This window comes from Epinephelus fuscoguttatus, linkage group LG16 (genome assembly GCF_011397635.1).
Source record: "Epinephelus fuscoguttatus linkage group LG16, E.fuscoguttatus.final_Chr_v1".
Classification (NCBI taxonomy): Eukaryota; Metazoa; Chordata; class Actinopteri; order Perciformes; family Serranidae; genus Epinephelus; species Epinephelus fuscoguttatus.
The window spans coordinates 33,966,562-33,993,619 of NC_064767.1; the positions used below are offsets into that span (position 1 = coordinate 33,966,562).

At 43.9% G+C, this 27,058-nt stretch overlaps 1 protein-coding gene across 2 annotated transcripts in view; it reads left to right on the plus strand.

Annotated features, from left to right (window-relative positions):
* The first annotated feature begins 2,067 nt into the window (after window positions 1–2,067).
* The window catches only part of LOC125903648 (B-cell lymphoma/leukemia 11A-like), a 61,177-nt gene continuing 36,186 nt past the window's right edge, over window positions 2,068–27,058 (plus strand). The window contains exons 1-2 of one of the 2 annotated variants that reach the window (XM_049600688.1): window positions 2,068–2,402; window positions 6,526–6,978. In XM_049600688.1, coding sequence (XP_049456645.1) covers window positions 2,348–2,402; window positions 6,526–6,978 — 508 coding nt within the window. In that variant the 5' untranslated portion in view covers window positions 2,068–2,347. The remainder of the gene's footprint in view (window positions 2,403–6,525; window positions 6,979–27,058) is intronic. The other variant, XM_049600689.1, reaches the window with a different exon arrangement.

Sequence of the window (27,058 nt, forward strand, 5' to 3'; positions counted from 1 at the left end):
CACCCCCTCGGTATTAAGTGCGCGTCCTCTTCGGTCAGTGCGCGTAGCTCCAGGTCCTCCGAAGCACCACTAGAGTCGCCGCTGCCGCCGCCGCCGCTGCAGCTCCTGTTCCGGGCTCCTGCTCTTCAGAGCCGCCGCCGCCGCTGTTGCTGCTCCTCCTGCTCCTGCCGGTGCCGCTTCCCGGTCGAATCTCTCCGTCTTCTCCTCCTGTTACCATCCCTTCCACCTCGTCCACACAGCACCGGTGGCTCTCCTCTCTTCTTCCCATTTTGCGCCGTGTGTCTCCGCACTTCATATCTGTGTTCGAAAACCCCGGATCGCGTCGGGCTGCTGCGGCGCCTTTGCCGTTTAAAGCCCCGCGTCTTATATTACCAAACCCCCTTTATTACAAGAGTATTTACAATCTCTTCCCCCTCCTCTTCTTCTTCTTCTTCCTCCTCCTTCTCCTCCTCTCCACACCCCCCTCCACCACCACCACCACCACCAACACACCCTCCCCTGTACCGTATGCAGCTCGAACCTGAGGCACATCTGAAAGTTATTACACGGGGCGCTTATGTGCCCGCTCGCACTCCCACGGTCTGCACGGGGCTGCAGTGTGGATTTCACGCAGACAGATACAGAGACAGACAAACAGGCAGAGGGGCTTTGGACCCTATAGTGCCCCTTCTACCCCCCCTCCTCCTCCTCCCCCCCCACCTCAATGCAGACACACACTCATACTGTACACCTCCGACTACAGGCTGAATGTTTATTTATGGCACAGACATGTAGCAGAGCTCAACATCAGATATGAATTCATCTAGTTTCTTTGAATAAATTAATAAAATAATAAAGCAGAGAAACTTTTCTTGATTGTAAATTTAATAGATGTTCCAAAGGAGTTTGGCGCAAGTGTTTTTCTGCCAAGGTTTTCTAGCCATTTTTTGTCATGAGTGTTAAGTCATCATATATATAAATAATTATGCACCATTGTGGGGTATTGTCTAGCTCATGATCAGACCCAATAAATTATAATAACCACTTTGTTATGAAACTGTTTTTAGATTTAAAAAATGACGCGCAATATTGCAGATCCAGGTGTATACTAATGCATATTATATTAACAGGATTCTGTCTTTGTTTCACGGGGCCGGGATGTGATTATCATCAGAGCACTGTGTATATGTAAAGCATATGTGAAGCCACCCAGGTTATAGCCTGTGCCTGTGTTTCTGTTGGCTGTTCAACCTGTTCGTCCTGTTCGCTGCAACCGGATAGTTTGCTGCGCTCCTTGTTATTTTAACACGTGCATCTCCCTCTGTCTCTATCTGCATAACATAGCATTTATGTGCACGCGCTTTAAGGAAACAGACATACATATATATGTGTGTACACTCGCGCGCATCCAGGTGAGCTTGTGGCCGGCACTGCGCGCTTTTCTCAGGCTGAAACAGTGGCCACCACATGCGACAGACTTTGTTCACACGCGCACACACTCCTCCGCTCTGTAGTATATGCAGCAGCATCATATCCGCCCCCCTCCAGTGAGCTCCTGTCCGCGGCTTCCCTTGCCCTGTTTTGCGTCCACCTCTCTCTCTCTCTCTCTCTCTCTCTCTCTCTCTCTCTGCATATTGCTTTCATTAGACATCTCTGCCTCTTTCTCTCCCTCTCTCACACACTTGCACTAACACACACACACACGCACACACTCCTCCCTCCCTCCAAGAGCCTCTTGTCCGGCCCCCCTGATCTCTGTGTCCATTGGCTTCCACTGGGTCTATTTCTCATGTCCAGCCCCCCTCCCTCCCTCCTCCTCCCCCCCGTCCCCCCCCCCCCCCCCCCCCTCTCTCTCGCTCTCTAATGACCGTCCATTGGTGTTGTTATTGCGCGTCCCGTCCGTCCCTCCTCCCACTCCCACTCCCACCCGGGTGCCTCGGCCCTGCCCATGTTTTTGTATGTCGGGTGTCCGTCCATCGCCTGACGTTCAAGTTCGCCGGGAACGTCACGTCCGTGCACTTGAACTTGCACAGCTCAGAGGGGGGGTTGAGGGGAGGGGTGGTGGGGGGGAGGGGGGGCTTTTGCCATTTTTTCCATCTCTCTCCCCTTCTCTCTCTCTCCATCTACCTCTCTCTCACTCTCTCTCTCTTTTTTCTCTGCTCTCCTTTCTCAAAAAAGCCATGACGGCGATCCCGCGATCCATCTTCGCCTCCGCGCCATCTTTGTATTATTTCTAATTTATTTTTATTTTTTTTTTCTTGTGGATGTCAAAGGCGTTGGATGAAGATATTTTTTGCCCCGCTGGAGTCTCCTCTCTAACCCCGGCTCTCCCCGATGTGATCCGCGCTGAACGCCGCCGCCAGCCACCATGTCTCGCCGCAAGCAAGGCAAACCCCAGCACTTGAGCAAACGGGATTTTTCGCGTAAGTAGAGATGAAAAAAAAAGAAAGAAAAATGTCACTTCTGACTCCTTTTCATTTCATTCAGCAAAGACAAGGGGGGCAAAGGCAGCAAAACAGGAGCTTGTGGACACCGGACGTACCGCTCGGACCCGCGGTCAACTGGACTTAACTGTGGAGAGAAAAGTGCGACACCTCCGTGCGTAAAAGCCGCTCGGAGATCCCAAAAGCCCGAAAGAGAGAAAAAAGTTTGTGTGTCGGTATACAGCCCGTTACTTCTCCTCTGTTACACGGGGTGAATGTGCATTCATAGGCTGTTAAATGCACTCGCTGTGGCTCCGGTGCCCCCACGGTCGCTCCGGTCAGTGGAAACGCGCAGGGCTCCCGGTAGCAGAGCGCGTCCTCTCCGCGGAGCTTCGTGGAGAAATCACCCCCCGGAATATCGCTGTCTGATAGCTCTGCGGGCAGGTTTTTCATCTGCTCTCTCTCATTCTATTTTTGGATTATTTTCAGGGAAAAAAACTTGGAGGTGGATTTTTGGATCGAGGGGGGAAAATCTCGTGTCCGACTGTTTACAACTGCCTCCCTCTATCAGCAGCTCCGCAGCACAGACAACACAAATCGATTTATTTTTACACACTTGTAAAATCCTAATGCCTCTTATGTAAAGGCTGTTTATTGATGTTTAGTTTAGATGAGAAGCTCTCTTTTTCAAACCGAGAGCAGAGCCGCTGCAGCCCAGAGTTAGAAACACAGCAACAGGACAGCAGCACATTTAATCCTGTCGTTTTTGTTATTTTTCTTATGAAGCCAAATTTGGACCGACAAAAAATCCAACTTAGGATTCTAAAGCTTCATGTACAGTAAGGTAAGACATAAATGTCAGCTTGTTGGTGTGTTGCAGCTGCAGCTTGTGAGGAAAAGCAGCGAAATTCCAACAATGTTTAGTTGAGTCGGCAGTATCCGTCTTTACGCACGGCTTTTATTCATCACCAAAGCTTTATTTTTCCAGTTTATTACACGCATAAGTCTGATATGTGACAGTGAGCAGATATAAGTGTGTTTGGAAACTGCGGAGCGATTGGCAAAGTGGCGCTTATCACCACACCATGTGCCGCACTGTGCGCCACCTCGCAGCGTTTTAGCGGCTCTCTAAGTGTCCCGTAAACATAAAACAAGAAGTTATTTGGGCATCTTTACGCATCAGTGCTTGATTATGTTTCGGTATGTTGACTGGCTGTCGCCTGTGTTTGGTTTGGAGAGAGAGAGACGGAGTGTGTGTGTGTGTGTGTGCGTGTGTGTGTGTGTGTGTGTGTGTGTGTGGCCCCGGCTGGGTGACAGCGCAGTCATCATGGCCATGTGCCGTCGCTAGGAGGCAGAGCACGATCAGAAAATCCAGCGCTGAACTTGAACCTGATCAGTTTCACCGCCACCCCTATCTACACGGGCTACTATTTGGCGATCTCTTTAGAATAACGGGAGAGTATACAAGACATGGGGAGGGAGGGGGTGGATGGAAGGATGTAGGGAGGGAGGAGGTCCCCCCCCCCCCATCTCCAAATCTGCAATTCCTCTTCATCACCTCACCTTCTTTTCCTGTATCTCCTTTTTTGTGCATCACATTTTTACATACATGCAGGCTGCAATCAGCATATGCAGCTGCACTATAGTGTGCCTGCAGACCTCGCCTTTTACCCCCCTTCAAATCTTACAGCACACACCACATACACACACGCACACACACACTTCATTTAGCTTACATTTGTTACAAATGAAGCACAGAATCTAGCCTATCGCTCTGATGCAAACACTCATCCCTGATTATTTCCTCTTTTCAACACCTGTGTTTTTATTTTCTATATTTCTCACAATTCTATATTTCCAGTGGATTATTTAGCATATAATACATTTCCAGTGTTTGATTTGTAACAGCATGATTAAGCTGAATTTAAGCAGTAAAATGTAACAAGACTCAACAGTGTGTGTTTCAGTGATACAGCTCAGCTACATTTCCTCCTCCAGACTAAATTACATTATCACTATTTTCATATTTTTGTCAAGATGGAAATATATTTTGAGCAGTTAATTGAGGCAGAGAGAAATCTTTCCACAGTGAGGTTTTCTAGTTTTATAGATTTATCAGACAGGTGGAACTTTTAACCTACAGCTTAGTGAAAGGATTTCTAGTCGAGAGGACATTTACGCCTTGATTTTTTCTTCTCCTGTAGGAAAATGTGATTGTATTGTTATGCATATTTTCATATATCAGTACGGTGTAAAGAACATAATCCTTCCTGCTCCTCATGCTGCTTATTTCACCCAGCTGCATGTTCTTAAAAACAGATACAAATAAGTGATTTATGCATGTTTCTATTTTATTGAAATTGAACTCTGTGCATGGAGACATGCTTTGAATTAAAACAAAATCTTATTTAGGTCTCTCACCCTCCCTCCTCATGCACCATTAAATCCAACAAAATGTTTTTTCAAACCCCGGATATCCACTCTTGAGTTCAACTTAAGAGGTGAGGGGCTTATGCAGCTTTCATTAGATTTTTCTTTTTTTTTTTGTTGTTGTGAATTTAATGCCCCTCCGGGAGCTGTTGTGTAACTTGCGTGGCGTTGTGTTGACCTGAAGTTAAATCAAAGAGGAGAAGGGTGGGGAGGAGGAAGAAGAGGAGGAGGAGATGGGGGAGGAGGGGGTGTTGATAGGATGGAGGGGGGTTAGTGGTGGTGGTGTTGGTGCAAGCCCGGAATTTATCATGTTATCTCCATGTCCCAGTTTGCGCACAGATGTCGCGCAGGATTGCGGCGTTCAAATGATATTTCCTTGAGGGGATGTAGTCCACGTTCAGACCCTATCTCACTCTCTTTCTCCCCCTCTCTTTCTCACACACACACACACACACACACACACACACACACACACACACACACACATGCACGCACACACATACACACACTTGTGCATTCCCACACACACTCTCTTACACATGCATGCACAGGAACCCTATCCCTTTTATCAGACAAAATCTGTACCAATCACCCAGACAGTGAAAATTAAAATCTATTTTTTGATTCTCAGTGGTTTTAAGTTCATTAAAATGTGAAATTGGCGGCTGAGTAAAGAAGGTCAACATGCATTAGGCGGCTAGCACAGAGTCAGACTCTTCACCTTGGACTGGAAGATTTTCTTTAAAAGAGGGACAGTGAATTATGTTCTCCCGTTTCGCTTCTCTAATTCGGCGGGCCGCTCTCTTCACACTCCTCTCCCTCCACTGCAGGACGGTCTGAGCCTGACAAAAGGCTTCTTAAAAAAGTAGTCAGGAGTTAATCCGGCCTCGGAGGGGTGAGGAATCGGGTTGAACGGCTCATTTTGGGGTGATTTCCCGCTGTACAAGCGGCTGGTGTCTAAGAACTATAAGTCAGGCACATGTAATCGAGGCTGAGGGAAGAGTTTTCCCTCTCCCTGACACACACACACTCTCTGTGTGCCGCCTGCCTTCCCTTCCCTTCCCTTTCCCCCGGCACATATGTTGGACATGTTTGTGACAGTTTTTCCTTCTGCTGATTACAGGATCAAAACCTGTACAAACAAGGTTAGGCAAGTCAAACTCATCCACATATTTAGTTTTTTGGTGAATGCTGTGTTTAACCATCATTGTCTAAGCTTCCCCTGTCATTGGCTATGAAATTGTTGTCTTTGAGGAATCTGATTTGAGCTTACAGGATATTCTCTCCCACCATTTATTCTTATGATGTGTGATCCAGATCAGCTTGCAGTGTAATCATTTTTCCTGCATTACATGCATTTCTATCATTACAAGGCACATTTTCTCACCCCATTATTGTGTCTACCACATGTCTTTTGCTTTACTTTGACTCTGTAACTCTGATCCTCTGTGTGACTGACAGAGGAAGGTTTTGTTCACTTTTCTCTTGTCATCTATTCCCACAAACTGTTGTATCAATAGGTTTAAATTACAGGAGACAAAAAGAAAAATATAAACATGTGGTTGTTGGTTTTTGCTGAGAGTAAGCGTCACCTTCTAATTTCCTCTTTTTTTGCTCCCTCTCCTTCTTTCCTCACACCCCCCTCTTCTTCTCCCTCTTCCTCTGTGCTTGTTCCCCCCCTCTGTCTCGCCAGCAGCCGAACCCCTCTCCACGGCCGTCGTCTCATCGGAGGAGCTGTCGGAACGCTGCTCGGAGAACTCAGAGGAGAGCGGCAGCCTCAACGGGCACCACCCGGGCTCCGCAGTGGGCCGGCTGGCCCGGCTGGGTCACGATGCTCACCCCTCACTGGAGCAGGACCTGCTGACCTGCGGCCAGTGCCAAGCCACCTTCCCCCTGGCGGACATCCTGCTCTTCATAGAGCACAAGAGAAAGCGATGCCACGGGCCGCCCTGCCTCGCCGTGGGCCGGGGGCTGGACAAGCCCCCCTCGCCCTCCCCTGGCCTGGCCCTCACCCCGTCGCCTGCATTTGGCTCTCTGCGCAGTCGAAGGCCCGTGGAAGTGGGTGTCCAGGCCACGCTTGCAGATGACGATGACGACCGGTTCTCATTGCCCCGGGGGATTTGCCCCAAACAGGAGCCCCTCCCAGGTAACCAGACCTGCTCCCACATCATACATCACCTTTGTCTGGATTTGAGCACAGTGGCGGTGGTGCTCAAATTAAGAGAGAAGCAGCAGCTTTACTGAGGCAGTGGCTGCCAGATCGTCACTGTAGAGGATGTGGTTACGTATCAGCTTTTGTGTGAATGAGGAGGTAAAATCTGACAGAATATTAAAAATAGACCATAAGTAGCTCTTTCCTTTCAAACATTTTCTGAAACATTACTCATCACAGGATAAATGAACTCGTCTGGATCAGAAGCAGCTCTCAGTGTCCAGATTCTACTTTTCTAACTGGCCCATTGTCATTTTGTGTACTGCCCTGAATGGGCGTACGTTTTTTGGATGTGTGTGTGTGTTTTCTGCAACGTCAGGCTTTGTTTTTATATCGTCGACGCAATGTGGGTGTGCTGTGGTACGACAAGCCAGCGGAGTCTAGCCTGCATGTTGCCCGTGATCTCCATCCAAACCTTGTGGGGGCTGTAGCAGTCTGAGCTCGAGGTTTTTTAGGGGACACACACATGCCAATCCTTGTTAAGGCAAGAAATCTGATTGGCTGAGACTTGTTTGAGGGGGTGGGATGAAGTGGATGGGTGGGGTGGCTGTTGTCAGACAAACAACAACAGAGGGTCGTCACAGGTGGGGAGGAAACCCGGGAGAATACGCCTCTGTTCTCTTCTACAGCTGGCACAAAAGACAGTGGTTTGATTTAGGGTGGCTTTCTCTCTGCGCCTGTGTGTGTGTGTGTGTGTGTGTGTGAATTGTCCTCAGTCTTTACTGATTAATGTAAAGGGCAGTGTGTATGTTTGTGTATGAGAGTGTGTAAGACAATGTAGCCAATATATCTAATTATCAACCAAGTCTGAGCAATTGTCCTTCCACGGATTCATCGATTAAATGCAGTGTGTGTGTGTGTGTGTGTGTGTGTGTCTCTCAGTGAAGGTGTGTATGTGTGTGTTTTCCCAGTTTACCCAGTTTGGCCATGGTGACCAAATCCCACAGGCCAGTGGCAAAGAGACATGGGTGACCTTGACTTTGTGGTACCACTGGTCAGTGTGTTAGTGCACTTGTGAGACAATGGTGTAAACGTGTGTGTGTGTGTGTGTGTGTGTGTTTGAGCAGATGTATGATCAGTGCTTGCACTGGATGTAGCTAAAACTGTGTGTTTGTGTGCAACTCTCAGTCTGGGGAGTAGCTGCAGCCTCTTTCTGGGATTGGGTGCACAAAATGTGTGTTCTTGCATAGCGTGTGTGTTTGTGTGTGTGTGTGCTGTTCTCTCATGTGGCCCTAGCAGATGTGTCCTGCTCTCGGTGTGGTTTCCCCCCTTCCACTGCCACATCTTACCCGACCAAATGCAGCCCAGCTCTCCATCTCTTTCATTCTTCTCCCCTCTCTGACTTTACCCCCGCACCAAACTTCATAGGTAAACGCACCGTTTTTCCTCCAGTTTCATCCCTCTTTTTCCTCCTTTTCCTTTTCCCTTCCCTGCCGTCTCTTTTCCCGGTACAAGAATCAAATGAGAGGCGAGCGGAGAGAGGGAAAAGCCAGTTTTAGTTTTGCTCTTAGAGGGAAAGTCGTTTATTTAAAGCGTCTTAACACCACTAATTATTTGTTGCAGTGCCATTTTTTTTCTTCCTTGTGCATTTTAATTAGCAGTAGTTTTTAGTGGCGGGCTGCCTGTACTAAATTAGCCGTTACAGAGAGAGGGAGAGAGAGAGGGGGAGAGAAAAAGGGGGTGAAGATGAAATAGAGCAGCGGAAACACACTTGCAAAATACACACTTTATCACTTTGCTCGTTGAATGCAGCTCAGGAATCCTAAATGCTGCAGTTTGTTTTCCATTTCAAAGTTGGTGTGTGTTTGAGGAAATAAGCACAATAAGCTGGTTAAGGTTCTGCTTTCTCTTAACTGATCTCAGCCTTTACAAATTTTACACTCACAGGAAGTGGAAGTGAGGAAAAATGTTGTCAAAGATGTATTTGACCTTTGACCTTTGGCCTTTGAGACAAATCCATCGACTGTATGTCAGCTGGAACGAGTTAGTGCAACATATTTTTTTTCTTTTTTGCCAAAGCTGGTTGTGTCTCTGCAGTGACTATACATTTCAACACCTACTCCCACACACACACACACACACACACACACACACACACTCACAGACACTCACCAGCTAAACTGGGTTATTAGAGCGATTTACATCATAATACAGGCGTCTGGTTACTTCAATAGCGTTGTGTGTGGGAACGTCTTGGTAGGAACAGCTGTACACTCAGACAGGAGGAGAAAACAGGACAGCAGTGTTATATATCTTGTCTGATGTTGACGTCAGGCCGAACAGCAGACGGACCGAGCATTATTAAATGTTTACTATTTGGAATTTTAAACCAAAAAAGGAACATTCAGCTTTTAGAATAACCGTCCGCAGGAGGAATTCATCTTTTTATTTACATCTCTCCTCTTTAATCGATGCTTTTTTTGGATCCTTCTCTCAGCCACTGGAAGCACACCAGCACAAACACCACCTCGCATGCTGAATTTACGCAACACATCCATTCTGATAGCTGATAATTAAAGCCAGTATTTTCCTCCCCGACCTCAGCTTTCATCCTAATTGACCCCAAACTGTCACGGTGAAGTAAATATGTGAAAGGCAGAGAAAAAAAAAAAATCTGCTGGAATTTCAGCCGCGATTACAGCCGTCCAAAAGCATTCCTAATGACAAAAAAAGGAGGCGAGGGAGGAATGCGTGTGTGTTTCTTATTTGTAAATGCTGGCTTGGTGTTCCACTGTGTCTCGTAGCTTTTCCTTACAGTATATGAGGCCTCTACTGCAGCCTGTAAGAAATCAAAATTACCAGAATAACAGGAAATTAATTACATGCCTCTTTTTTTCCCTCAAAGATTCAACATATGCCAGTTTAATACTGCTAATCAAAATCAGTATTTTACATTTAACACTATTTCTATTGGGTTTAGGTTTTAGCATCCGTGTTGCTCAGTATGCAGGGATTTTAATCAGTAAAAATGTGATCCAAGTGCCATCATTTTTAATTTATCTTCTTGTCTTCTGGGGGGATTTACTGCTCTAATAGGAATCGTATTTTACTCTGACTTCTTTGAGAAATCCAAGGAATACTTTTCATCTTATGTTGCAGGAAACCAGACCTCCTTTATCTCTGCATATGTAGCTTGTTTTTCCTGCATATGTAATGTGATGGCTGTATGTCTGCTTGTTGTAAAAATGTGTATCAGTATCTCTGGTCAGAGTGCTACAGAGCTCCTCTGGCTGCTGCGAGGCTCAGAGGAACACAAAGCGTCGGACTTGTGCCGGAACGCTGCTATTTACATATCAAACAGCCCCGGCCGAGGAGAGCCGAGACATTACCTGTCTGTGTGTGTGTGTGTGTGTGTGTGTGTGTGTGTGTGTGTGTGTATGTGTGTGTGAGCGGAAGAGCACCGTACAGGCAAAATGCCGATCAGTGATGCAAAAAAAGGCAGCATACCCGCCCGCCCACACCACACACAGACTCACACACACACATGGTTAGTGCTCTCTCCCTCTCTCTTGCCCATTTATTCTATTAATCCCTGACTGAGATGAAAATTCTGATTATAATCCCTGAGGCGCCCCTCATTCAGAAACAGCATCGCTAATGTCTCAAAAGAGAGGGGTTTGCATGTGTGTGTGTGTGTGTGTGTACGTTTTTGTGTGTGGATGGCCATGTCTCTGTCTTTTTTTCTTTTTTTTTTTCTTTGTGGTTGTGATTGAAAAAAAAAATCTTGAAAATTGAAATTTAGAATGAATTCTTTTGTGGATTATTTCCACAGTAAATACAATTTCTGCTGTCCAGTTTGCCAATTGATTTCTCATAATTAGCATCAAGAATTTAATCCTCTCCTCTGTGCAAAATCAGTCCTAATATGTGCGCTAATGAGCTGAAATTGATATGCAGCCAGTGCAAAGAATTATTCATCTTATTGACCACTGATTTTATTGAGCAATATTGGCTGATAAACCGCGTTAGCCTAGCAATATTAGCTCATTAACAAGAGATATTATCAATACGCGTGCATTGTGACAAATACAAAAATTTCTTGAGCCTAATTCATCAGACATGCTGATATTTTTCACCCAAAAATATCCGTCTGCAGTCCTTCATTATGGTCAGCCCACTGAAGAGTCATCCTGGCTTGAAGCCTCGTAACATGAGTATTGTTAGTCTATGATCTAGTGATTAGCAATTAGCTTATCATCACTGGCTAATGCTGCCCACCTCAATACACATTAGTGCATTTTTAACACCCATTCATTGTCTGGCTCGGTGTCAGATCTCTTTCTATCTCATGTCTGTTCTCTCCCTCCTCTTCTTTTTTTTTTCATTTTCTCTTTTGGCTCATGCATCTGTCTCTCTGCAACATTAGCAGTCAATGCAAATCCGGGACAGCCAATTGATACTGAATCAATTACAGTATGTTTGGTGTGTGTGCGTGTGTGTGTGTGTGATGTTGAAGCACATCCCGGCGAGCCTACAAAGAGATTTCACACACTGGCTGCCATTACTAATCTATTGTTGCTCTCGCTTTCTTTCGCAACATAAGATTTTATTTAGTGGACTCAAGTGCGGCGTTTGAACTCAGGCATTTCTCTCCCAGTGCAGTGAAAGTCTGACTGTGTCGGCATTTTGAATGAGCTTACTGCGTGTAAACATGTTGCTGTGTGCAGAAAACATCACTGGCAGGATAATACATACAGCAGGCCACTGGAATGACTGGAAAAGCTAATAATCTGCCACCAAGGCCAACAGGCTGTACTGTGTTTTCTACCCAGCACTCACAAAAACTCCATAAACTGCATATTGACTGAACTGAACTGTTGATTATTGTCTTGCTGTAAATGTGTGGGTGTGTGTTTGCAGAGCGTGTCTGCGATCCAGACTGAAGCAAAAAAAAAAAAAAAAAAAAGACTTAGAATTCACTGCTGATAAATTTTGGACATAGTATTAAAACAAGGAGCGGAAAGACAATGCTTTGTGTTGCTCAAAATAGAAAGTGAAGCACTTCACGTGAATTTAAAGTTGCTTTTCTCTGGCCTGTGCCTGGAAAGTCCAGACCGGTGAGCCTGTTGATTTATCCTTTATCCTGTTTGGTAATGCTCACAGCACACAGACACACACAGACACACAGACACACACACACACACACACACACACACACACACACACACACACACACCCATATTTTGTTACATAAGATAGTATTAGGGCAGCAGCATTGAATTGCTGGACTAAATCTAGTTTGCTTTTGTCCTGGCTCTTTATTTAAAGGGATACTCCAGCAATTTAAAATTGCTCTGTTACGAAGTTGGGGAAGTCGTGAAAGACAGGTTAAAAAAGGTCAAAATCAAGGCAGCTGAGGCTGAGATATCCTCACTTGAAGTCCTGAGTGTGCAAGCGCAAAGGTTTCGTTTTAACATGGAAATTTTGAGTGTCAAAACACTTAATTTCCTGCATTCTGGTGAATTTTTATGCACCAATTTGTACCCTTTCTGCATCGGCTTAAGGTGGAGGTGTCTTTAATTTCATTCAAATAAAAGCCATCTGCCACTCTCATGTTTTTACTGGAGGGGAGGGCCGTGTATTGAGGGGGACGTGGCCCCTGTGCCTCCCCTAAAATCTATGCCTATGTGAGTGGGAATCAAAAAATTCTAGATCCTACATTTCCCATAATGCAACTACATTAAAAAAACATCCCTGGCCTGATAAACATCTTTTAAACTCCAGTTTGCAATGCAGGCTTACTCTTATAAATGTGTGGTCTCCAGGGCCATGCTGAGATAACTCTGATGACATCACAATGACATCATCAGGGTTTGTTTTCTCACACTTGACAAAGAGACACAGAGGATATTATACGGCTGTGCACTCAGGCTGAGTAGAACTAATGCTGCATTCACATGGAATCAGGGAGACAGTAGATGACAAATAGGAAATTATTTTAGTGAATGAGAGCAGGACGGTAAAATTAGGTGAGGCTGGCAAGGGTAACGGTAGATGGCATCGCCAAAAAGTTTACATATTTTAACTTTTTGCCCTCCTCCGTGATGGAATTTACAACCAGATGTAACATAGCTCCTTCATACAAAGAGAAAACAGAGGCGATCTGGACAATTACTGAACGTTACCGGAAAAATTAAGTAAACTGTAATGTAATATCATGTAATAACGATACAGCGTCACCATTGCAACACATCATCATGCGTATTTTGTTTTACTGTCCTGCTATTCGGTCAGACTGTTTGTTTGTTTTACTCGTGCCGTCCAGAAGGTGTTTTTGTGTCTGCTGTCTACTGTCTGCCTGACTCCGTCTGAACGCAGCATAACTGAGACAAATAAAGTGATCTGTCTGTGTAGAATCTGCAGAGTCCCCTTTAATTGACTGGGTTAACCCAGAACTTTCCAAAATGCCTTTGAGCAAAACAATGAACTCCTACTTCTGTACCAAATATGACCTCTGAACTGCGGAGTGAAGAGTAGAGACAAGACAGCTTTCCTGCGGTGATCAATAGACTGTCACATTATTGTATTAATGGTTTAAAGATGGATGTTGAACAGGCAACAGCATAATAACAGCGAGCTGTTTTGATCTCCGTTTTTTTACAGTGTAAATTAGATTCATCATTGTCATCATTATTTACCAGTGAAAGATTTTACAACAGTAGCTGGTGCCTCTTCCTCAGACGAATTGTCTGGTTGCACAGGAAGTGATGCATTTTACATGTGGCTTTGGAATAAATAGAAGAAGAGCAGGGCATGAACAGTAATCACTGCCATGGCTGAACAGACAACAACAACATCAAAGGGTAAAAAAAAAAAAAAAAAAAAAAAATCCAAGAGAAGACGTCACGCTGCCCACGCAGTTTGATTGACAGCTGATCCCTGGGAAGTGCGGCGCAGACACACCGCAGCGACGGTGACCAAAGATGGAGACGGATCTGCAGAAAAACAAAAGATCTCCCAGATTACCGTGGTCTGTGAACCATTCAAAAACAATGACAGAGAACAATAAGACATTAAAAAGACCAGCGTTATTTCCCGGTTCTGCAGCATTTGCAGCAGTGACAGTGTGTCAGTGACGTGCTGTACGCGCTCTGTGATGGAGGATTGTTTATTGATCTGGCTCTTTGTGTTTATGCGAGCGATTCGACATCCACGCTGCATCTACTCCTTCGTGGTGAGAGGGAAAGCTGCTGTTTTTGGCTCACTTCATGCTCTGTGTGTGTATGTGTGTGTGTGTGTGTGTGTATGTGTGTGTTTATGCCTGTGTGCTCATAGGCATGCTCACAGAAAATACACACACACACACACATACACACACAGTGCTCAGTCTGCTCAGGGGGTGCACATGTAACTCAGCTCTCTTATTATGTTGAAGGCAGTTGAAGGCCTGTTCATAAAACTGTTTATACACTACAAAGCTTATTTATATAGGCCACTGGATTACAGACTGCCTCTACACACCACACACACACACACACACACACACACACACACAGATCTCACTGGCTAGATATGTGTTCATTCGTCAGTGCTTCTGTTTGTATGTAGCTGTTATTACTTATACAGCATGCCTATATAGGTGTGTGTTTGTGTGTGTGTTTTAATGTGGCACGGGTGAACATGAAAGAGTGTGTGTGTTTGTGTGTGTGAGCTGGCAGTGTGGATGCAGGACATCCCCTGGTAAAGTGTGCCAGGGCTGAGCTGGCAATATGTGTGTGGCCAGTGTGTGTGTGTGTGTGTGCGTGTGTGCATGTGTGTGGAAGGGCCTGGCTCCTTGCTCTGGTTTCATGTTCCCCATTTGGCTGAACTACTACTACAACTGCAGAAGAGCAGCACATGCGCGCGCGCACACACACACACACACACACACACACACACACTGCCGCCCTATAACAGTGTGTGTGTTGATAAGTGGAGCACATATAGTGCACGCACAGCTCCGTATGAGTGGGTCTAATCTTTTAGTTTGGCATTGTGAGCATCAGCCTGCTTCTTTCTCTCACTCCCACCACCTTTTCATCACTTTACATCCTTCTCCTCAGCAAATCAAAAGCATGTTTAGTGCCAAACAAAGTGATCCTCAAAGCGGGATAACATATGTAATTCTTATGATTGCAGGCAGCTCACTTCATATTTTTTTGAACATGTTCAGCTCACTGCAAAGATGAGACAAGCAGGCCCCTGATGGTGTTTAACAATTTGTTCTTTGAAGGAAAGACTGCGTTACTGTCACTGACCCCTAACCCTAACCTTTCTCATGAATTTAGGAGTTGGCTTTGAGAAAGTGGAAGTTGCAGTAGCAAAATTGGAAGTATTTTTTAACTTCCCCGTCCATATTTGGAAGCTGGGTTTGGGTCCATCATGATCTAACCCCTAACCTCTTGCCCTAATGCTTCACTCTGAGGAGCTAAATCAAGCTTAATCATTTATAGCGATGATGTCACAGACCTACACTTCAAATCTGGTGATTTTTCTAAATTAAAAAAGGATTAAATGCTCCAGAGATAAATTAATCTATCATTTGGTCAATTCTAAATTCTGGTTTTGGACTGTCTGTCAGACAAAACAAACAATGCGAAGACGTCACATTGAGCTCGGGGTAAATGTGATGTTCTTTTTCACCAAATCAGACGTGCTTTAGATGAAAGTGTTAGTTCATTAATCAAATAAGAGATTAATCAGTAATGGAAATAATGTGGAAATGCAGTCCTAAAATGCTTCTTCTTCTTCTTCTTCGGCAAGATTGTCTCAGGAATGCACTGTCAAAAATTTTGGAGATGCATGGCCATCACATGCCATCACAGCCTGGCATATGGTTTGACCAGAACTGTATGACTGAGACATTGTATTACATGATGCTGTAAATGAAAATACGAATCATTTCTATCGCCCATCTACCCACACCTCTCCAAGAAATAACAATAAATGTTTTATACAGACACATCTACAGGTTTATCCACACACAAAGCTATGCTTGCACCAGTAAACCCAAAGTAATCTATAATATGCACACAATTGGCGAGACAAGTGTAAGAAGTCACAAGTTGATTGACAGTGAAGGGAAGCAGAGAAGTCACATTTCGGGAGCACCCGAATGTGTTTATTTTTTCTCGTTAATCTTTGATATTTTCTCGTGAATTACTAGAGGATTTCACCTGTAAAAATATTTCTTGTAACACTTTAAAATATGTATAAAAAATAAAATCAGCTCTGCGCATGATTTCACAAACATTAGCTTTTGTCATGCTAAACCCCAAACCCCTTAATTACACTTGTTCAGTCCTCACATGTCGAGGAATACACCATTTGATAATGCTTAAAAAAGATTACACACACACACAACATGTATAAGGAGCTCCCCCATCGCCACCAGCAGCAGCACTGACTTTTCCGATAATTTGCGGAGGCTCATTTGAATTTTAAGCGCTACTTTAATCTTCAAAGCTCAAATAGCTTTATGAATATGCATGCAGTGGGCAGACTTTAGTTCATTACCTAGTTGTAAATTCTAATGACCATTAGGTCCTCACAGTAATTGCCAATTGTTTTGCATTTTTGATTGGCCTATTACCATGCGCATTCGCGGCGCACATCAGCTACGCTTGTCAGAGCCGGCATGTCAAGGGGTGTTTGTGTGTGTATGTGTGTGTTTTCATGCCTGTGTGTATTTTCTCATTTGTGCCTTGGGTGGGAGCTGTGTGTGTGTGTGCGAGAGCTGGTTTTTTAGGCTAATATAAATGAAAGTTGCATTTTTTTTTAATTGTGTGAAGATTGAGAGCCGAGCCAGAGATTGGACATATTTAATTTACATGATGTCTCGTCTGTTCCCTCATTACACTGCTTGTCTCTCACAAACACACACACATAAACACACACAAAGTCTACCCAATGCAAACCATCTGGCTCTCTCCTGTATGTGTCGGTCTTGACATGGTAAAATGATTTCTCAATGCCCATCTCTCTCTCTCTCTGTCAGTGTCAGCCTATTCATTTTTAGTGTCACCCCCCTCTCTCTGTTTCTCCTTGAACAAACAGATGTCAGATACCTCTCTTTTCTCTCTCCTCGTCCCTCCCTGGCTCTATCTCAGGCTGCCATTTTGGAGACAGTGATTCGTCTTCCTAAGTGAGTTTCTCTGTAAACATGGACGAAAACTCCCGAAAAAAGGAGAGAAAGAAAAAGAATTCCATTGTTCTGTCCTCGGCAGAAAAATGCGTCTTTTTTTGTGTGTGTCACGCGGTTGTGCATACACACAAGAAAATAGGCACCTGTGTGTAAACCCTCACTTACGGGCACACACCTAATGCTTCCTTTGTACTCCAAAAGAGGCCTGTTCTGAAAGTGTTTTTGGTGAGGGGAAGACAAAAGAGAGAAATCAATAAGATAAATCAATTTTCATCTAATAATGAGGCCCGGACAATTAAGAAAATGAGAACAAAGATGGAAAGGCAGCAACAACAAACAAGAACAACTGGTGCACAGGCGCTAATCTTTCTGTTTTCTTCTCTGGTTCCCTTTGTTGCTTTTTTCTCCCCACATCTTTTCACCCTCCCCTTCTTCCCCCCTAACACACACACACACACACACACACACACACTCTTCTTTTTCCTCACGCCTTCCCAGTTTGTGTACAAGTGCTGTGAGGGAGATATGTGAACCTACATAGCGATGAAAAGGAATTCTTAATTGCCCAGAAATGAGCAATGTTACAAACGGCGGTGTAATGGACGCAGCCGAGGGGAAGGATTGTGTGCGTGCGTGTGTGTGTGTGTGTGTGCGTTTCGAGGGGTTGTCTCCGGTGGGACTCACGAGGCCTGTTTCCTGAGGTCTCTTTTAGCCCCCCTACAAATACTCACACCCATACACACACACATACACACACACCCTATATACCTCTGGCTGCTGTTACTCACTTCAAAGTTGTTAATATTCAGCTGGGAAACTGTATCCAGAGCACAGCTAAATTATTAAGCGTATGAACTTTTTAGGCAGTAAGATGAACTGATGGGCCACATCTATGAGATCCTCCTCTTCTTCACATGTGTGTGTGTGTGTGTGTGTACATGCCCTCTCCTTCTGCCCGGTGCTTGGTCTTTGGCCAAGGGCATGCATAATTGATCCCGTGCCCGCTATCATTTTCTTGATGTAATTGCCCCGGTAAGATATGATGAAATCTAATGGATAATTTATCCCCCCAAAACGGATAAAGAACCACTAAAATGTACTTTATAGGCATTTTTGTCTGAGTGTGTGCATGTGCGTTTAGTAGTACAGTAATATACACGAATATTTCAGCCGTGTGTGGTCAGTCTGGGGGAAAAATGGTAAGTGATATTGTCTAAGGGGGAAGAGAAGCTAAAATTGTGTCAAACGTGGACATTTTTAGGATGTTTTTGAAGCTAAACTCAACGGAACTGCCAGCTTTTAATGCTGACATTAATCATTATGAGGTAGATTTACAATAGATATCATTGCTAGTGCAAAAATCTGCACAAGGACAAAATGTTTAAGGGAAAAAATTAAAAGAAAGACAATGCTTTCAAGGAAAAGTAGCTGATTTGTTGTCTGTTCTAAGGCTTCATTCCTGCTGCATCAGTGGATGTAAGAAAATGTTTTTGCAACAATATGAAAACCTTCCAGACTCTTTAGATTTTGTCACATTTGCCCAACCTGTAGTGGAATCATACAATAATTTAACCGCAGCTAAAATGACAAAATTGCCCTCAAAATTACAGCAACAACAACAGCAACATTTATGGCTCACTTCATCTCACCTCCCCTCAATCGTTGGACTCAACCCGCCCCCAAAACCCCAACTGAAAAAACATGTATTTAAAAATAAAGACATCACCTATCTCGTTAAATAAATACTGAAGTGTGAAAGAGACTGTAATTCCTTGAACTCTTGCCCCGCCACAAATAAGCCAGGAGGAACGCCAGCCTTTTGTAAGAGTGTGTGTGTGTTTTTAAGCAAAGACCAAAATAAAAAAAAGCACCTTCACCTGCTCTTTATGAATTCCCCTTCATTTTTTTTCTCTCCCTTTCTGTCTGTCTTCTCTTTCTCTGTCGATCTTTTTCTTCTCTTTTTTTCCTCTCCCTCCTGTGCTGCAGTTTTCCGTTGGAAGCCAGATGTGTTTCAACATGCTCTGGACTGTAGTTAACACTGATCTCACTCTCTCTCTCTCTCTCTCTCTCTCACACACACACACACACACACACATACTTTCTATCTCCCTTAATTTAATGGAATCTAACCCCGTCTTTTGGCCTTTGTTTGATTTTGGACTTTTTTTTGTTTCAAGCTTGTTGAAAAGCTGTTCAAAGGTACTCTCTTAAGACAAATGTGTGTGTGTGTGTGTGTGTGTTTGTGTGTGTGTGTGCAGCACACCCCGAGCACCGTCTGCCGACAGACAGACAGACAAAGGGACACATGCACACACACACACGCACACACACACAGTTTATCTTTGCAGTACAAGGGAAACGCAGGCCCCAATCTGCAACGCTGGGAGAGGTGGGATAGGACGACAAAAAAAAAAAAAAAAAAAAAAAAGACAGACAGGGAGATGAGTGGGAGAGGGCATCGGGGTAGAGCGCCCTAGGGGGATAGGGGATGTGATAGAGAGAGAGATGGGGGGTGAGGGTAGAGCGAGATAGGAAAGGCTGGGTCCTGGCGGTGGCTGTCCATTAACAGATGAACTTGGCCGACGTCCAACTGTTTGATGAGACTGGTGTCATAGTGCTGCCTGAGTGTGTGTGTGTGTGTGTGTGTGTGGGGGGCTACACACACACACACGATTACACACACTATCTTTCCTCGCTTTTTGGCTCTGCATATTAACCCACTGTTAGTGTTCAGTGTAAGCTCTCATTCCCATTTTTTATCTACCTGCATACACACCTCTCTCACACACACACACACACACACACACACACACACACACAGTTCAACAGGACCAGTCCAGACCGGTTTGCTGGCATGGAAACGGTGCCACGGAGGGTTAAAGAAGTGAAGTAGAAAAATGAAAAACAACAAAAAAGTTCAAACAGACACAGAAAAAGAAAAAAAAAATACAGCAGATTTCCACTAATGCCCCTGACCTGCCGAGCCCTCCACTTCAAGAGGCAGAAAGATAGCAAGGAGGAAAAATCGCACACAGTGAAAGACAGACAGACAAGGCAGAAAGAAAGCAGGAGGAAGTAGAATATACATATTTTTAACCTTTGTGGAACTGCTGCTTGTGTAACCGAGCGCGAGTTGACAGTGCAGGAGCACATTTATATTTACAGCAGCAGCCGGGGTCAGGAGGTGCAGCAGGAAGGAGGGAGGGTTACACACTTTCTGTAAATTTACACTGCTGAGCTGCTGCTGTTTCTGCTGCTGTTGGCTGCTGAGCAGGTTCAGTAGGTTTGATGCCTTGCTTAAGGGCACTTGCGCATCGGTTGGCTGTCTGGTTGTGCCACGGTGAGAAAGTGGTTTCAGTGAGTTCAGTTTCAACTTTGTAGCTGTAGCTGTCGGGACATTCTTTTACTTTTGATTGATGGGATTAATGCCTTGCTCACTGGTTTTCTGACAGAGGCATTTATTTGGAGTAGTGATGGTTGTTATGCCTCCAGTTCTGCTCCCGCTTCTCCCACTGTTGTTGTTCTCCAGTGTGCCCTCAGGCAGGCTTAGTGCCTTGCTCAAGGGTACTTTTGAAGAATTTATTTTTTCCAGATACTTCAGTGGCTAATTTTCTCCTCGAGGACATGACTGCATTTAGGATTCAGATGTCTCTAGACTTTGGCATTGCCACGAACATACTGTACTTTACCTCTGCATGATTTGTTCTGCCCATATGATAAAGCATCATCTCGACTGCGCTGTACAAGACACACTGTCCTGTACACTTGTAATAGAGATCAAAGGTGATATGGAGAGTGAGAGCTGCGTGACTAAAATGTGACTGTAAACATAAAGGCACTAAGCCATAAAATGTAGAGTTACTACACACGCACACACACACACACATATACTCACACCTTCAAGTAACCAAACGGCTTATTACTGATGCACAGCTTGATAAATGGCTCAAAAGCATTAAAAACTGACAAGTAGCATGGCATATTGTAAAACGGTTGTATTTTGAAACAAAGTATTTAATATTTAATAACTATTATCTGACAAAATTAAAGACATTTAAACCATACATTGATGCAGAAAATGCACAAAGTGGTGTATAAAAATTCACCAGAATGCAGGAAATCAATTGTCTAATGCTCAACATTTTTTAAGGGAGAACCCCCAACCCTCAGTTTCCTGTGTCTCCCTCCCAGTGATGAAATTAAACCCTTGCTTTCAGTGCATGTTTATGAATGGGAGATGTAACATTTCTCCAAAAAGTGAAAATATGTTTTGAAATATCACAATAGTAATTCAGGACATTGCATGTAGTTGAACTTCTTTGAAGAACTGAAGAATCCAGGCCCTCTGTATTCCTTATGATAAGTTGTCTTTATGTTAAATGGATCAGATACCTGCGTGGTCATTAGAGGTCCCAACATACTATAGCTGTGTAGAAAGTTTAAAGGAGGCCACATCCTAATATTAAAAGGGATGGAAATGTACTCTGGACTAACTGTGTCCCTGTGTGTCTTTGCACATATTAGCGCATATATTTGTACCTGTTTTGTATAGCCTCCATGTTGAACCTTGTGGTCAGTGCAAACACAGATCAGAGCTTTCATAAGAGTTTCACAATAAAGGCCTGAGGACCCACAGAGATGTGCATATACACATGAAACATTTATGAGTGTGTATGTATTTGTGTTCTATAGCATTTTTGTAAGTGTGCATACGTGAGTGCAGACATACTGCAGTTTTGCTCAGCTGTTTCACAGCACATTGACATCACATGTCATTTACCAAGGGTCAGTGGGTGTAAACTGTATGTACTGTATGTGTGAGGGTGTGTGCCATATGATAGGGCAAGTGGTATGTGGACTTTATGTTTTGAAGTGTAGGCCAGTACAGTACATGCAATATGAACTGTGAACTGGACACCATGACCTGCACCTACAAGTGCAGACTGAAACGCATTCTGCAAATAAACTTTATAAGGTTGTTTCATACAGCTACGATGTTCCAGCAGATATGTAACATTAGCATTTATTTTGGAGGCATGTTTGTGTCCACCTGATAAATCACTCCCCTTTTAGCTTTGTTTTGGGCTCCACCAACTTCTGAGGAAGTATGTGACTCTGTTGTTGGTAAATGCTACACTGTGTTTACCAGTTGGTTGCTAATCTGGCGTGTCTGTTGTGTGGCTTCCTGATGCAGCTGGAGACAACACCAATGACAGCCAAAACTTTTAAGTTGTTGGCCATAAAACTAAAACAATTAACTGAAAGACGTTAAAATGCTTCATATAGCTGAGGGGAACTGAAGAGTGCCAGAGGAACCTTTTATATTACATATAGCCATTCACAGTGCTCCGGGGATGATGTTTTTTTTGTTAGGCCAAAGCGGAAGTTAGCATCTGTGGCAAATAAACATTTGTGATACTTATACATTTCGTTCAGCAAGAAAATCTTCACAAATGAACACCACTTTTAAGATTTTTGAAGCCTAAATGCAATCACCAGAAGTAAAAAGCTAACATTAGGCTGACAAACTACAGCACAGTTGCATGATATTACATCCCCACCACAACGAGGCTGTAAAGCCATGTTCAGCTTTGATATTTGTTGCACTAACCAGCCATCTGCAAAGATTAGGTGAAGTCCACTGCAGCTATCTTATTAGCGCCTTTAGTTTGGTTAACATATTAAAATATTTCCCAGATGCTATTTAGCATTATTTGTAGTTTTACAAGGTCAATGCTCCATGCCAGACTTTGATAGCAGCGAAAACCTTTCTTTTTGTCTGTTTTGTGTGATGCATTTCTAATAAATACTTCTTTAATGTATGACTGAGTCTGAGTCACAGCCCAGCCTCAGCCCTCAATGATACTCCTTGAAATTCTTCAGAAGATTGTTGTTGTTGAAATGTTTCAGTGTGCTCTTTCATAAGCAATTTCTGTCTCAAAAATTTGGATGGAATTGTCAGATCTTTCAAATCCTGCCTGTTCAGTCAACATATTTTAGCTTTAAATGCTCTTTTCGCATGCTGAAAAGTAAGACATGGCAAGTCTCATGCTGCAGGCTTCTCATGTGGGTATTTGTATTGAGGTATCAGCCAAATTATAAATTTTAGGTATGAGCAGCATTTATGTATTGGTGGTTAGGATCCCTGACCACTGCTGCAAAGCCGGTAGACAGGGCAGTGCACCCATATAATTATAACACACACACAGACATGCACCCCTAAGGCCTGTAAGTGGTGTAACTTACTGTTCCTACCTTTGGCTATATCTCTCCTCAGCCCCTCTCCTGCAGGCTGTTTGTGGCAGCATTTGCTGCATTAAAAATGAGAGCTGCTTGGCTTGAAGCTACCATATCGGCTACCTTCTTTTCTCCCAGCGCTCTAATCTTATGTAAACATAGAAATCAGCTCCCAGCTCGCTCTGGAAGATGCAGGCCAGCAGTGATGTCCCACTGTGATACATCCCTCCAAAGCCAGGATTAAAAGTTTGGAGGCACGGGGCATTTAGGGGAGGGGAGTTTATGTAGGAGTTGGGTGGGCAGCTGTCATCACTTGAGTGTATTTATACCTGAGAAAAAAGAAAGACTGAACCAAGGTCTCACGTTGGTTGGAATCCAGGTGGTTCGTATAAATGTGGTAAGATTTGCAGGAACAATAAAGAGAAAGCTATAATTGTTCAGGAGAAACAAATATGTGCACTCCACAGGGTTAAAGTGCAAATGAGAAAGTTAAATCTATTTTTTCATTAATGGGAGGGTGGCAGTGCTCTGCTTTAAAGTGTCTAGTCTGCCAGAAATCCACAAGAGAGGGAGAAAAGCAAGGGAGGGAGACAAGCATCCCAAAAAGAGAGACAAAGATAAAGTGGAATAAAGAGACAGAAAGAAAAAGATATCTACACCACGCTGAAAGAAGCACGTTGTGACGTGACCCATGTCCAGCTCCGTGTACGCATAAAAGCATCTGTCTTCAAAGACATATTTTATGTATGTGTGTGTGTGTGTGTGTGTTTATCTGTGTCTGCGGCTGTCTGTGTGTATCTGTGTCTGTGAATGATCTATGGTTTGTGTTTACCGTGCCATATTTCGGCCTGGCCTGCCGTCACTGGCGTATGAATGATAAATTGCGGATGTCCATCGGATTCACCCGAGCACCTGTGGTCCCTCGCTCCCCTGGCCGTGTGGCAGGAGAGCAGAAATAATAAATAAATAAGCAAAGTGAGAGATAAACAAAAAGGCCTCCAAGGGATGGGACTTTTTTTCCTCCAGGGCTTGTTCAGGGAGCAAGATTTTTTTAAAGAGGTTTCCTCTCCCTTTACTCCCTACTCTGCCTGTTTCTGCAAATATTTTATGAAAGCAGCCACTAGCTATCATCCACCCCTGACCTGAAGTTTTTCCGTTTTGACTCAACACATTTGAAATGAATTTACCTTTTAGAGCTGTTTTTTTGTGTCCGGATTTGTTTCGAGGGGACACAAAAGTCAGAGTGGAAAGGGTAGTTTAGTACTTTTTTCATAGGCAATTGACATGCTGATTATTTTCCTTATTTTTCACTTCCTATTTTTGGTCTATAAAATGTCAAAAAAATGTAAAAATGGCTCACATCAATCCCACTGAGGAAAAGGTGACATCATCATGTTACTTGTATCGTCTAAAATATGTTAACTTTAAAATTATGGAAAACAGAGAAAGCAGCAGTTTTCAACCAGATTTGATGCAGTTTTGCTGGATGACTTTATTCAGTTAATCAATTATCAAAATTATTGCAGATTCATTTTCTATGGATCAAACATGTTGCATGAGAGCAACCTTTCCATTACCTATTGCCTTCTCTCTCTTTCAGTCACTCTGTTCTTTCTACCTTGCTCACCCTCTGCCTCCTGTTAATCTACTACTCTAATCACAGAGCAAAGCTCTTGGACACTTTAGTCATCAGTTTATCTTCTAACTGCCCTTATCAATTGCTTATGAAGTTCTTTAACTGCAGATAGAAGAGATTTCAGCTTCCCTCTGAACCTGCAGGTTATTGTCTGACTGGTGAATGGGCATTACAGACACAGATTCAGATCATGTAATCACCAGGTTTTATAATCCATGAGATTCTTGCTTTAGAGTTTAAGTATGGAAAGAGAGAGGGAAAGAAAAAAAGAGCGCGTTAGTGATAGAATCATTGTTGCTTTTCGACCAGGGAGCAGTGAAACAGACATTTATTTAAATGAAAACGTCCTTTTAATTAAGCTGTCCAAGATTAGAAGCGCGTGGATTCTGGTGTGAGGTGAATGCTCCCTGTGGCCTGTTGTTCGGACATAAAAGTGATTACTGTGAGAGCAAAGGAAGGAATGAATCTCTGCCCGGAGCAAAGCAAAAACACTGGAATAAAGTGTAGTGATCATAAGAAAGGAAAAAATTCAGGAGTGGAGCTGTTAAGTAAAGGTCTACTGCAGAGGCACCTGCAAATAAAGGGCAGTGCCCCCTCCCCTGCAAAAATAATTGAAGGGCCGACATTACTGTCTTTAAGAGTCTGTGGCATGCTCATTTTTTAAAGCTTGGTAGTGTATCTTGTGAAACCAGGCAACTTAAGGCATCCATTGGCACCAACCATGTGGACATAGCGTGTCGAGAGGGAGACTAAATAACTCTCCAAAGTTAGGCTAAGTTTTGGCGAGGGAACAACTGGCAATTATCCTTCAACGACATATTTGAACTACTAAAATTCAATGATGGCTTTAGGTTTTTATTGTGCCACCCCGAGATATTCAGTTACCTCCATCTGACCACCCCAATGAAATATTTCTGGGTGCAGCACTGCTCCTCTGTTTAGAACATGTGCTTGTGTTCCTTGGTGTGGATATTATGAAGCTGATTTGGATGAGAAATGAGTGTGTATGTAGGGTGTTATTACAGTAGAGCTGTCAGGTGTGTGACCAGATCAGGACTTTGGTGTTTTTGGGTCACACTCCAATTAATTTTTGAACTTCTGCACTTCTGTACTCTGCATCACAGAGTTTTTTTTTTCTCATACTCTTTTGCATCTGCAACACATTTTTTAGTTGAAACCCATGATTACATCTGTGTGCGTTAAAACAGCTTTTGATTCTTTTTAAAATTAATTACCTGCAGTGCACTGTGGCCTAATGTCTGAGTTATGTTTTGCAGAAATAACTTGTCAGCTCAGTTTCTGCCCTTTTAACACATGCTCAGTTCTCTGTGTGTGTGTGTTAGTGTTTGCATGTCTGACGTCGCACATGGCTGCATTCTGTTGACCACAGAGGCCCTCAAAGCATCACTACTCGTCCTTTTCCTCCTCCACCTTTTGGTTTCCCTCTCAATATCTCCCTCCTTTTTTCTTTTTGTTCTCCTTCTATGTCTCCCCCTCTCTCTCTCTCTGTGCTGTGTTTGTGTTTTCTCGGCCTGCTTGTCTCAGTAACAGTAAATACCCTTGCTACCTGACACAGATCCACCTTTCTACTTGACCGCGCACACAGAGAAGGGCAGCTGTGTGTGCGCATGTGTGTGTGTGAGCGAGTGAAACAGTGTATTCTCCAGTGACCCTCTGCCCTCTGGTTTAAAGGACTGAGTGAACACACACACACACACACACACACACACACACACACACACACACACACACACACACACACACTCTCCCCCAAGCAACCCCCTTCTCTGAGATAAAACACAGGTTTAATCTTTGACACTGTGTCCAAACTGGCCTCTTTGCAGGTGAGGAGAGCCTCCTGGGGTGTGTGTGTGTGTGTGTGTGTGTGTGTGTGTGAAGCTGTTAGTATCGGCCTGACCTAAATGTGGAGGACAATAGCCTGGAGGCTGTGTGTGTTTGTGTGTACATGCCATACAGTATGTGTTGTCTTCTTCACTGCCTCTGTGTGTTTGTGCGTT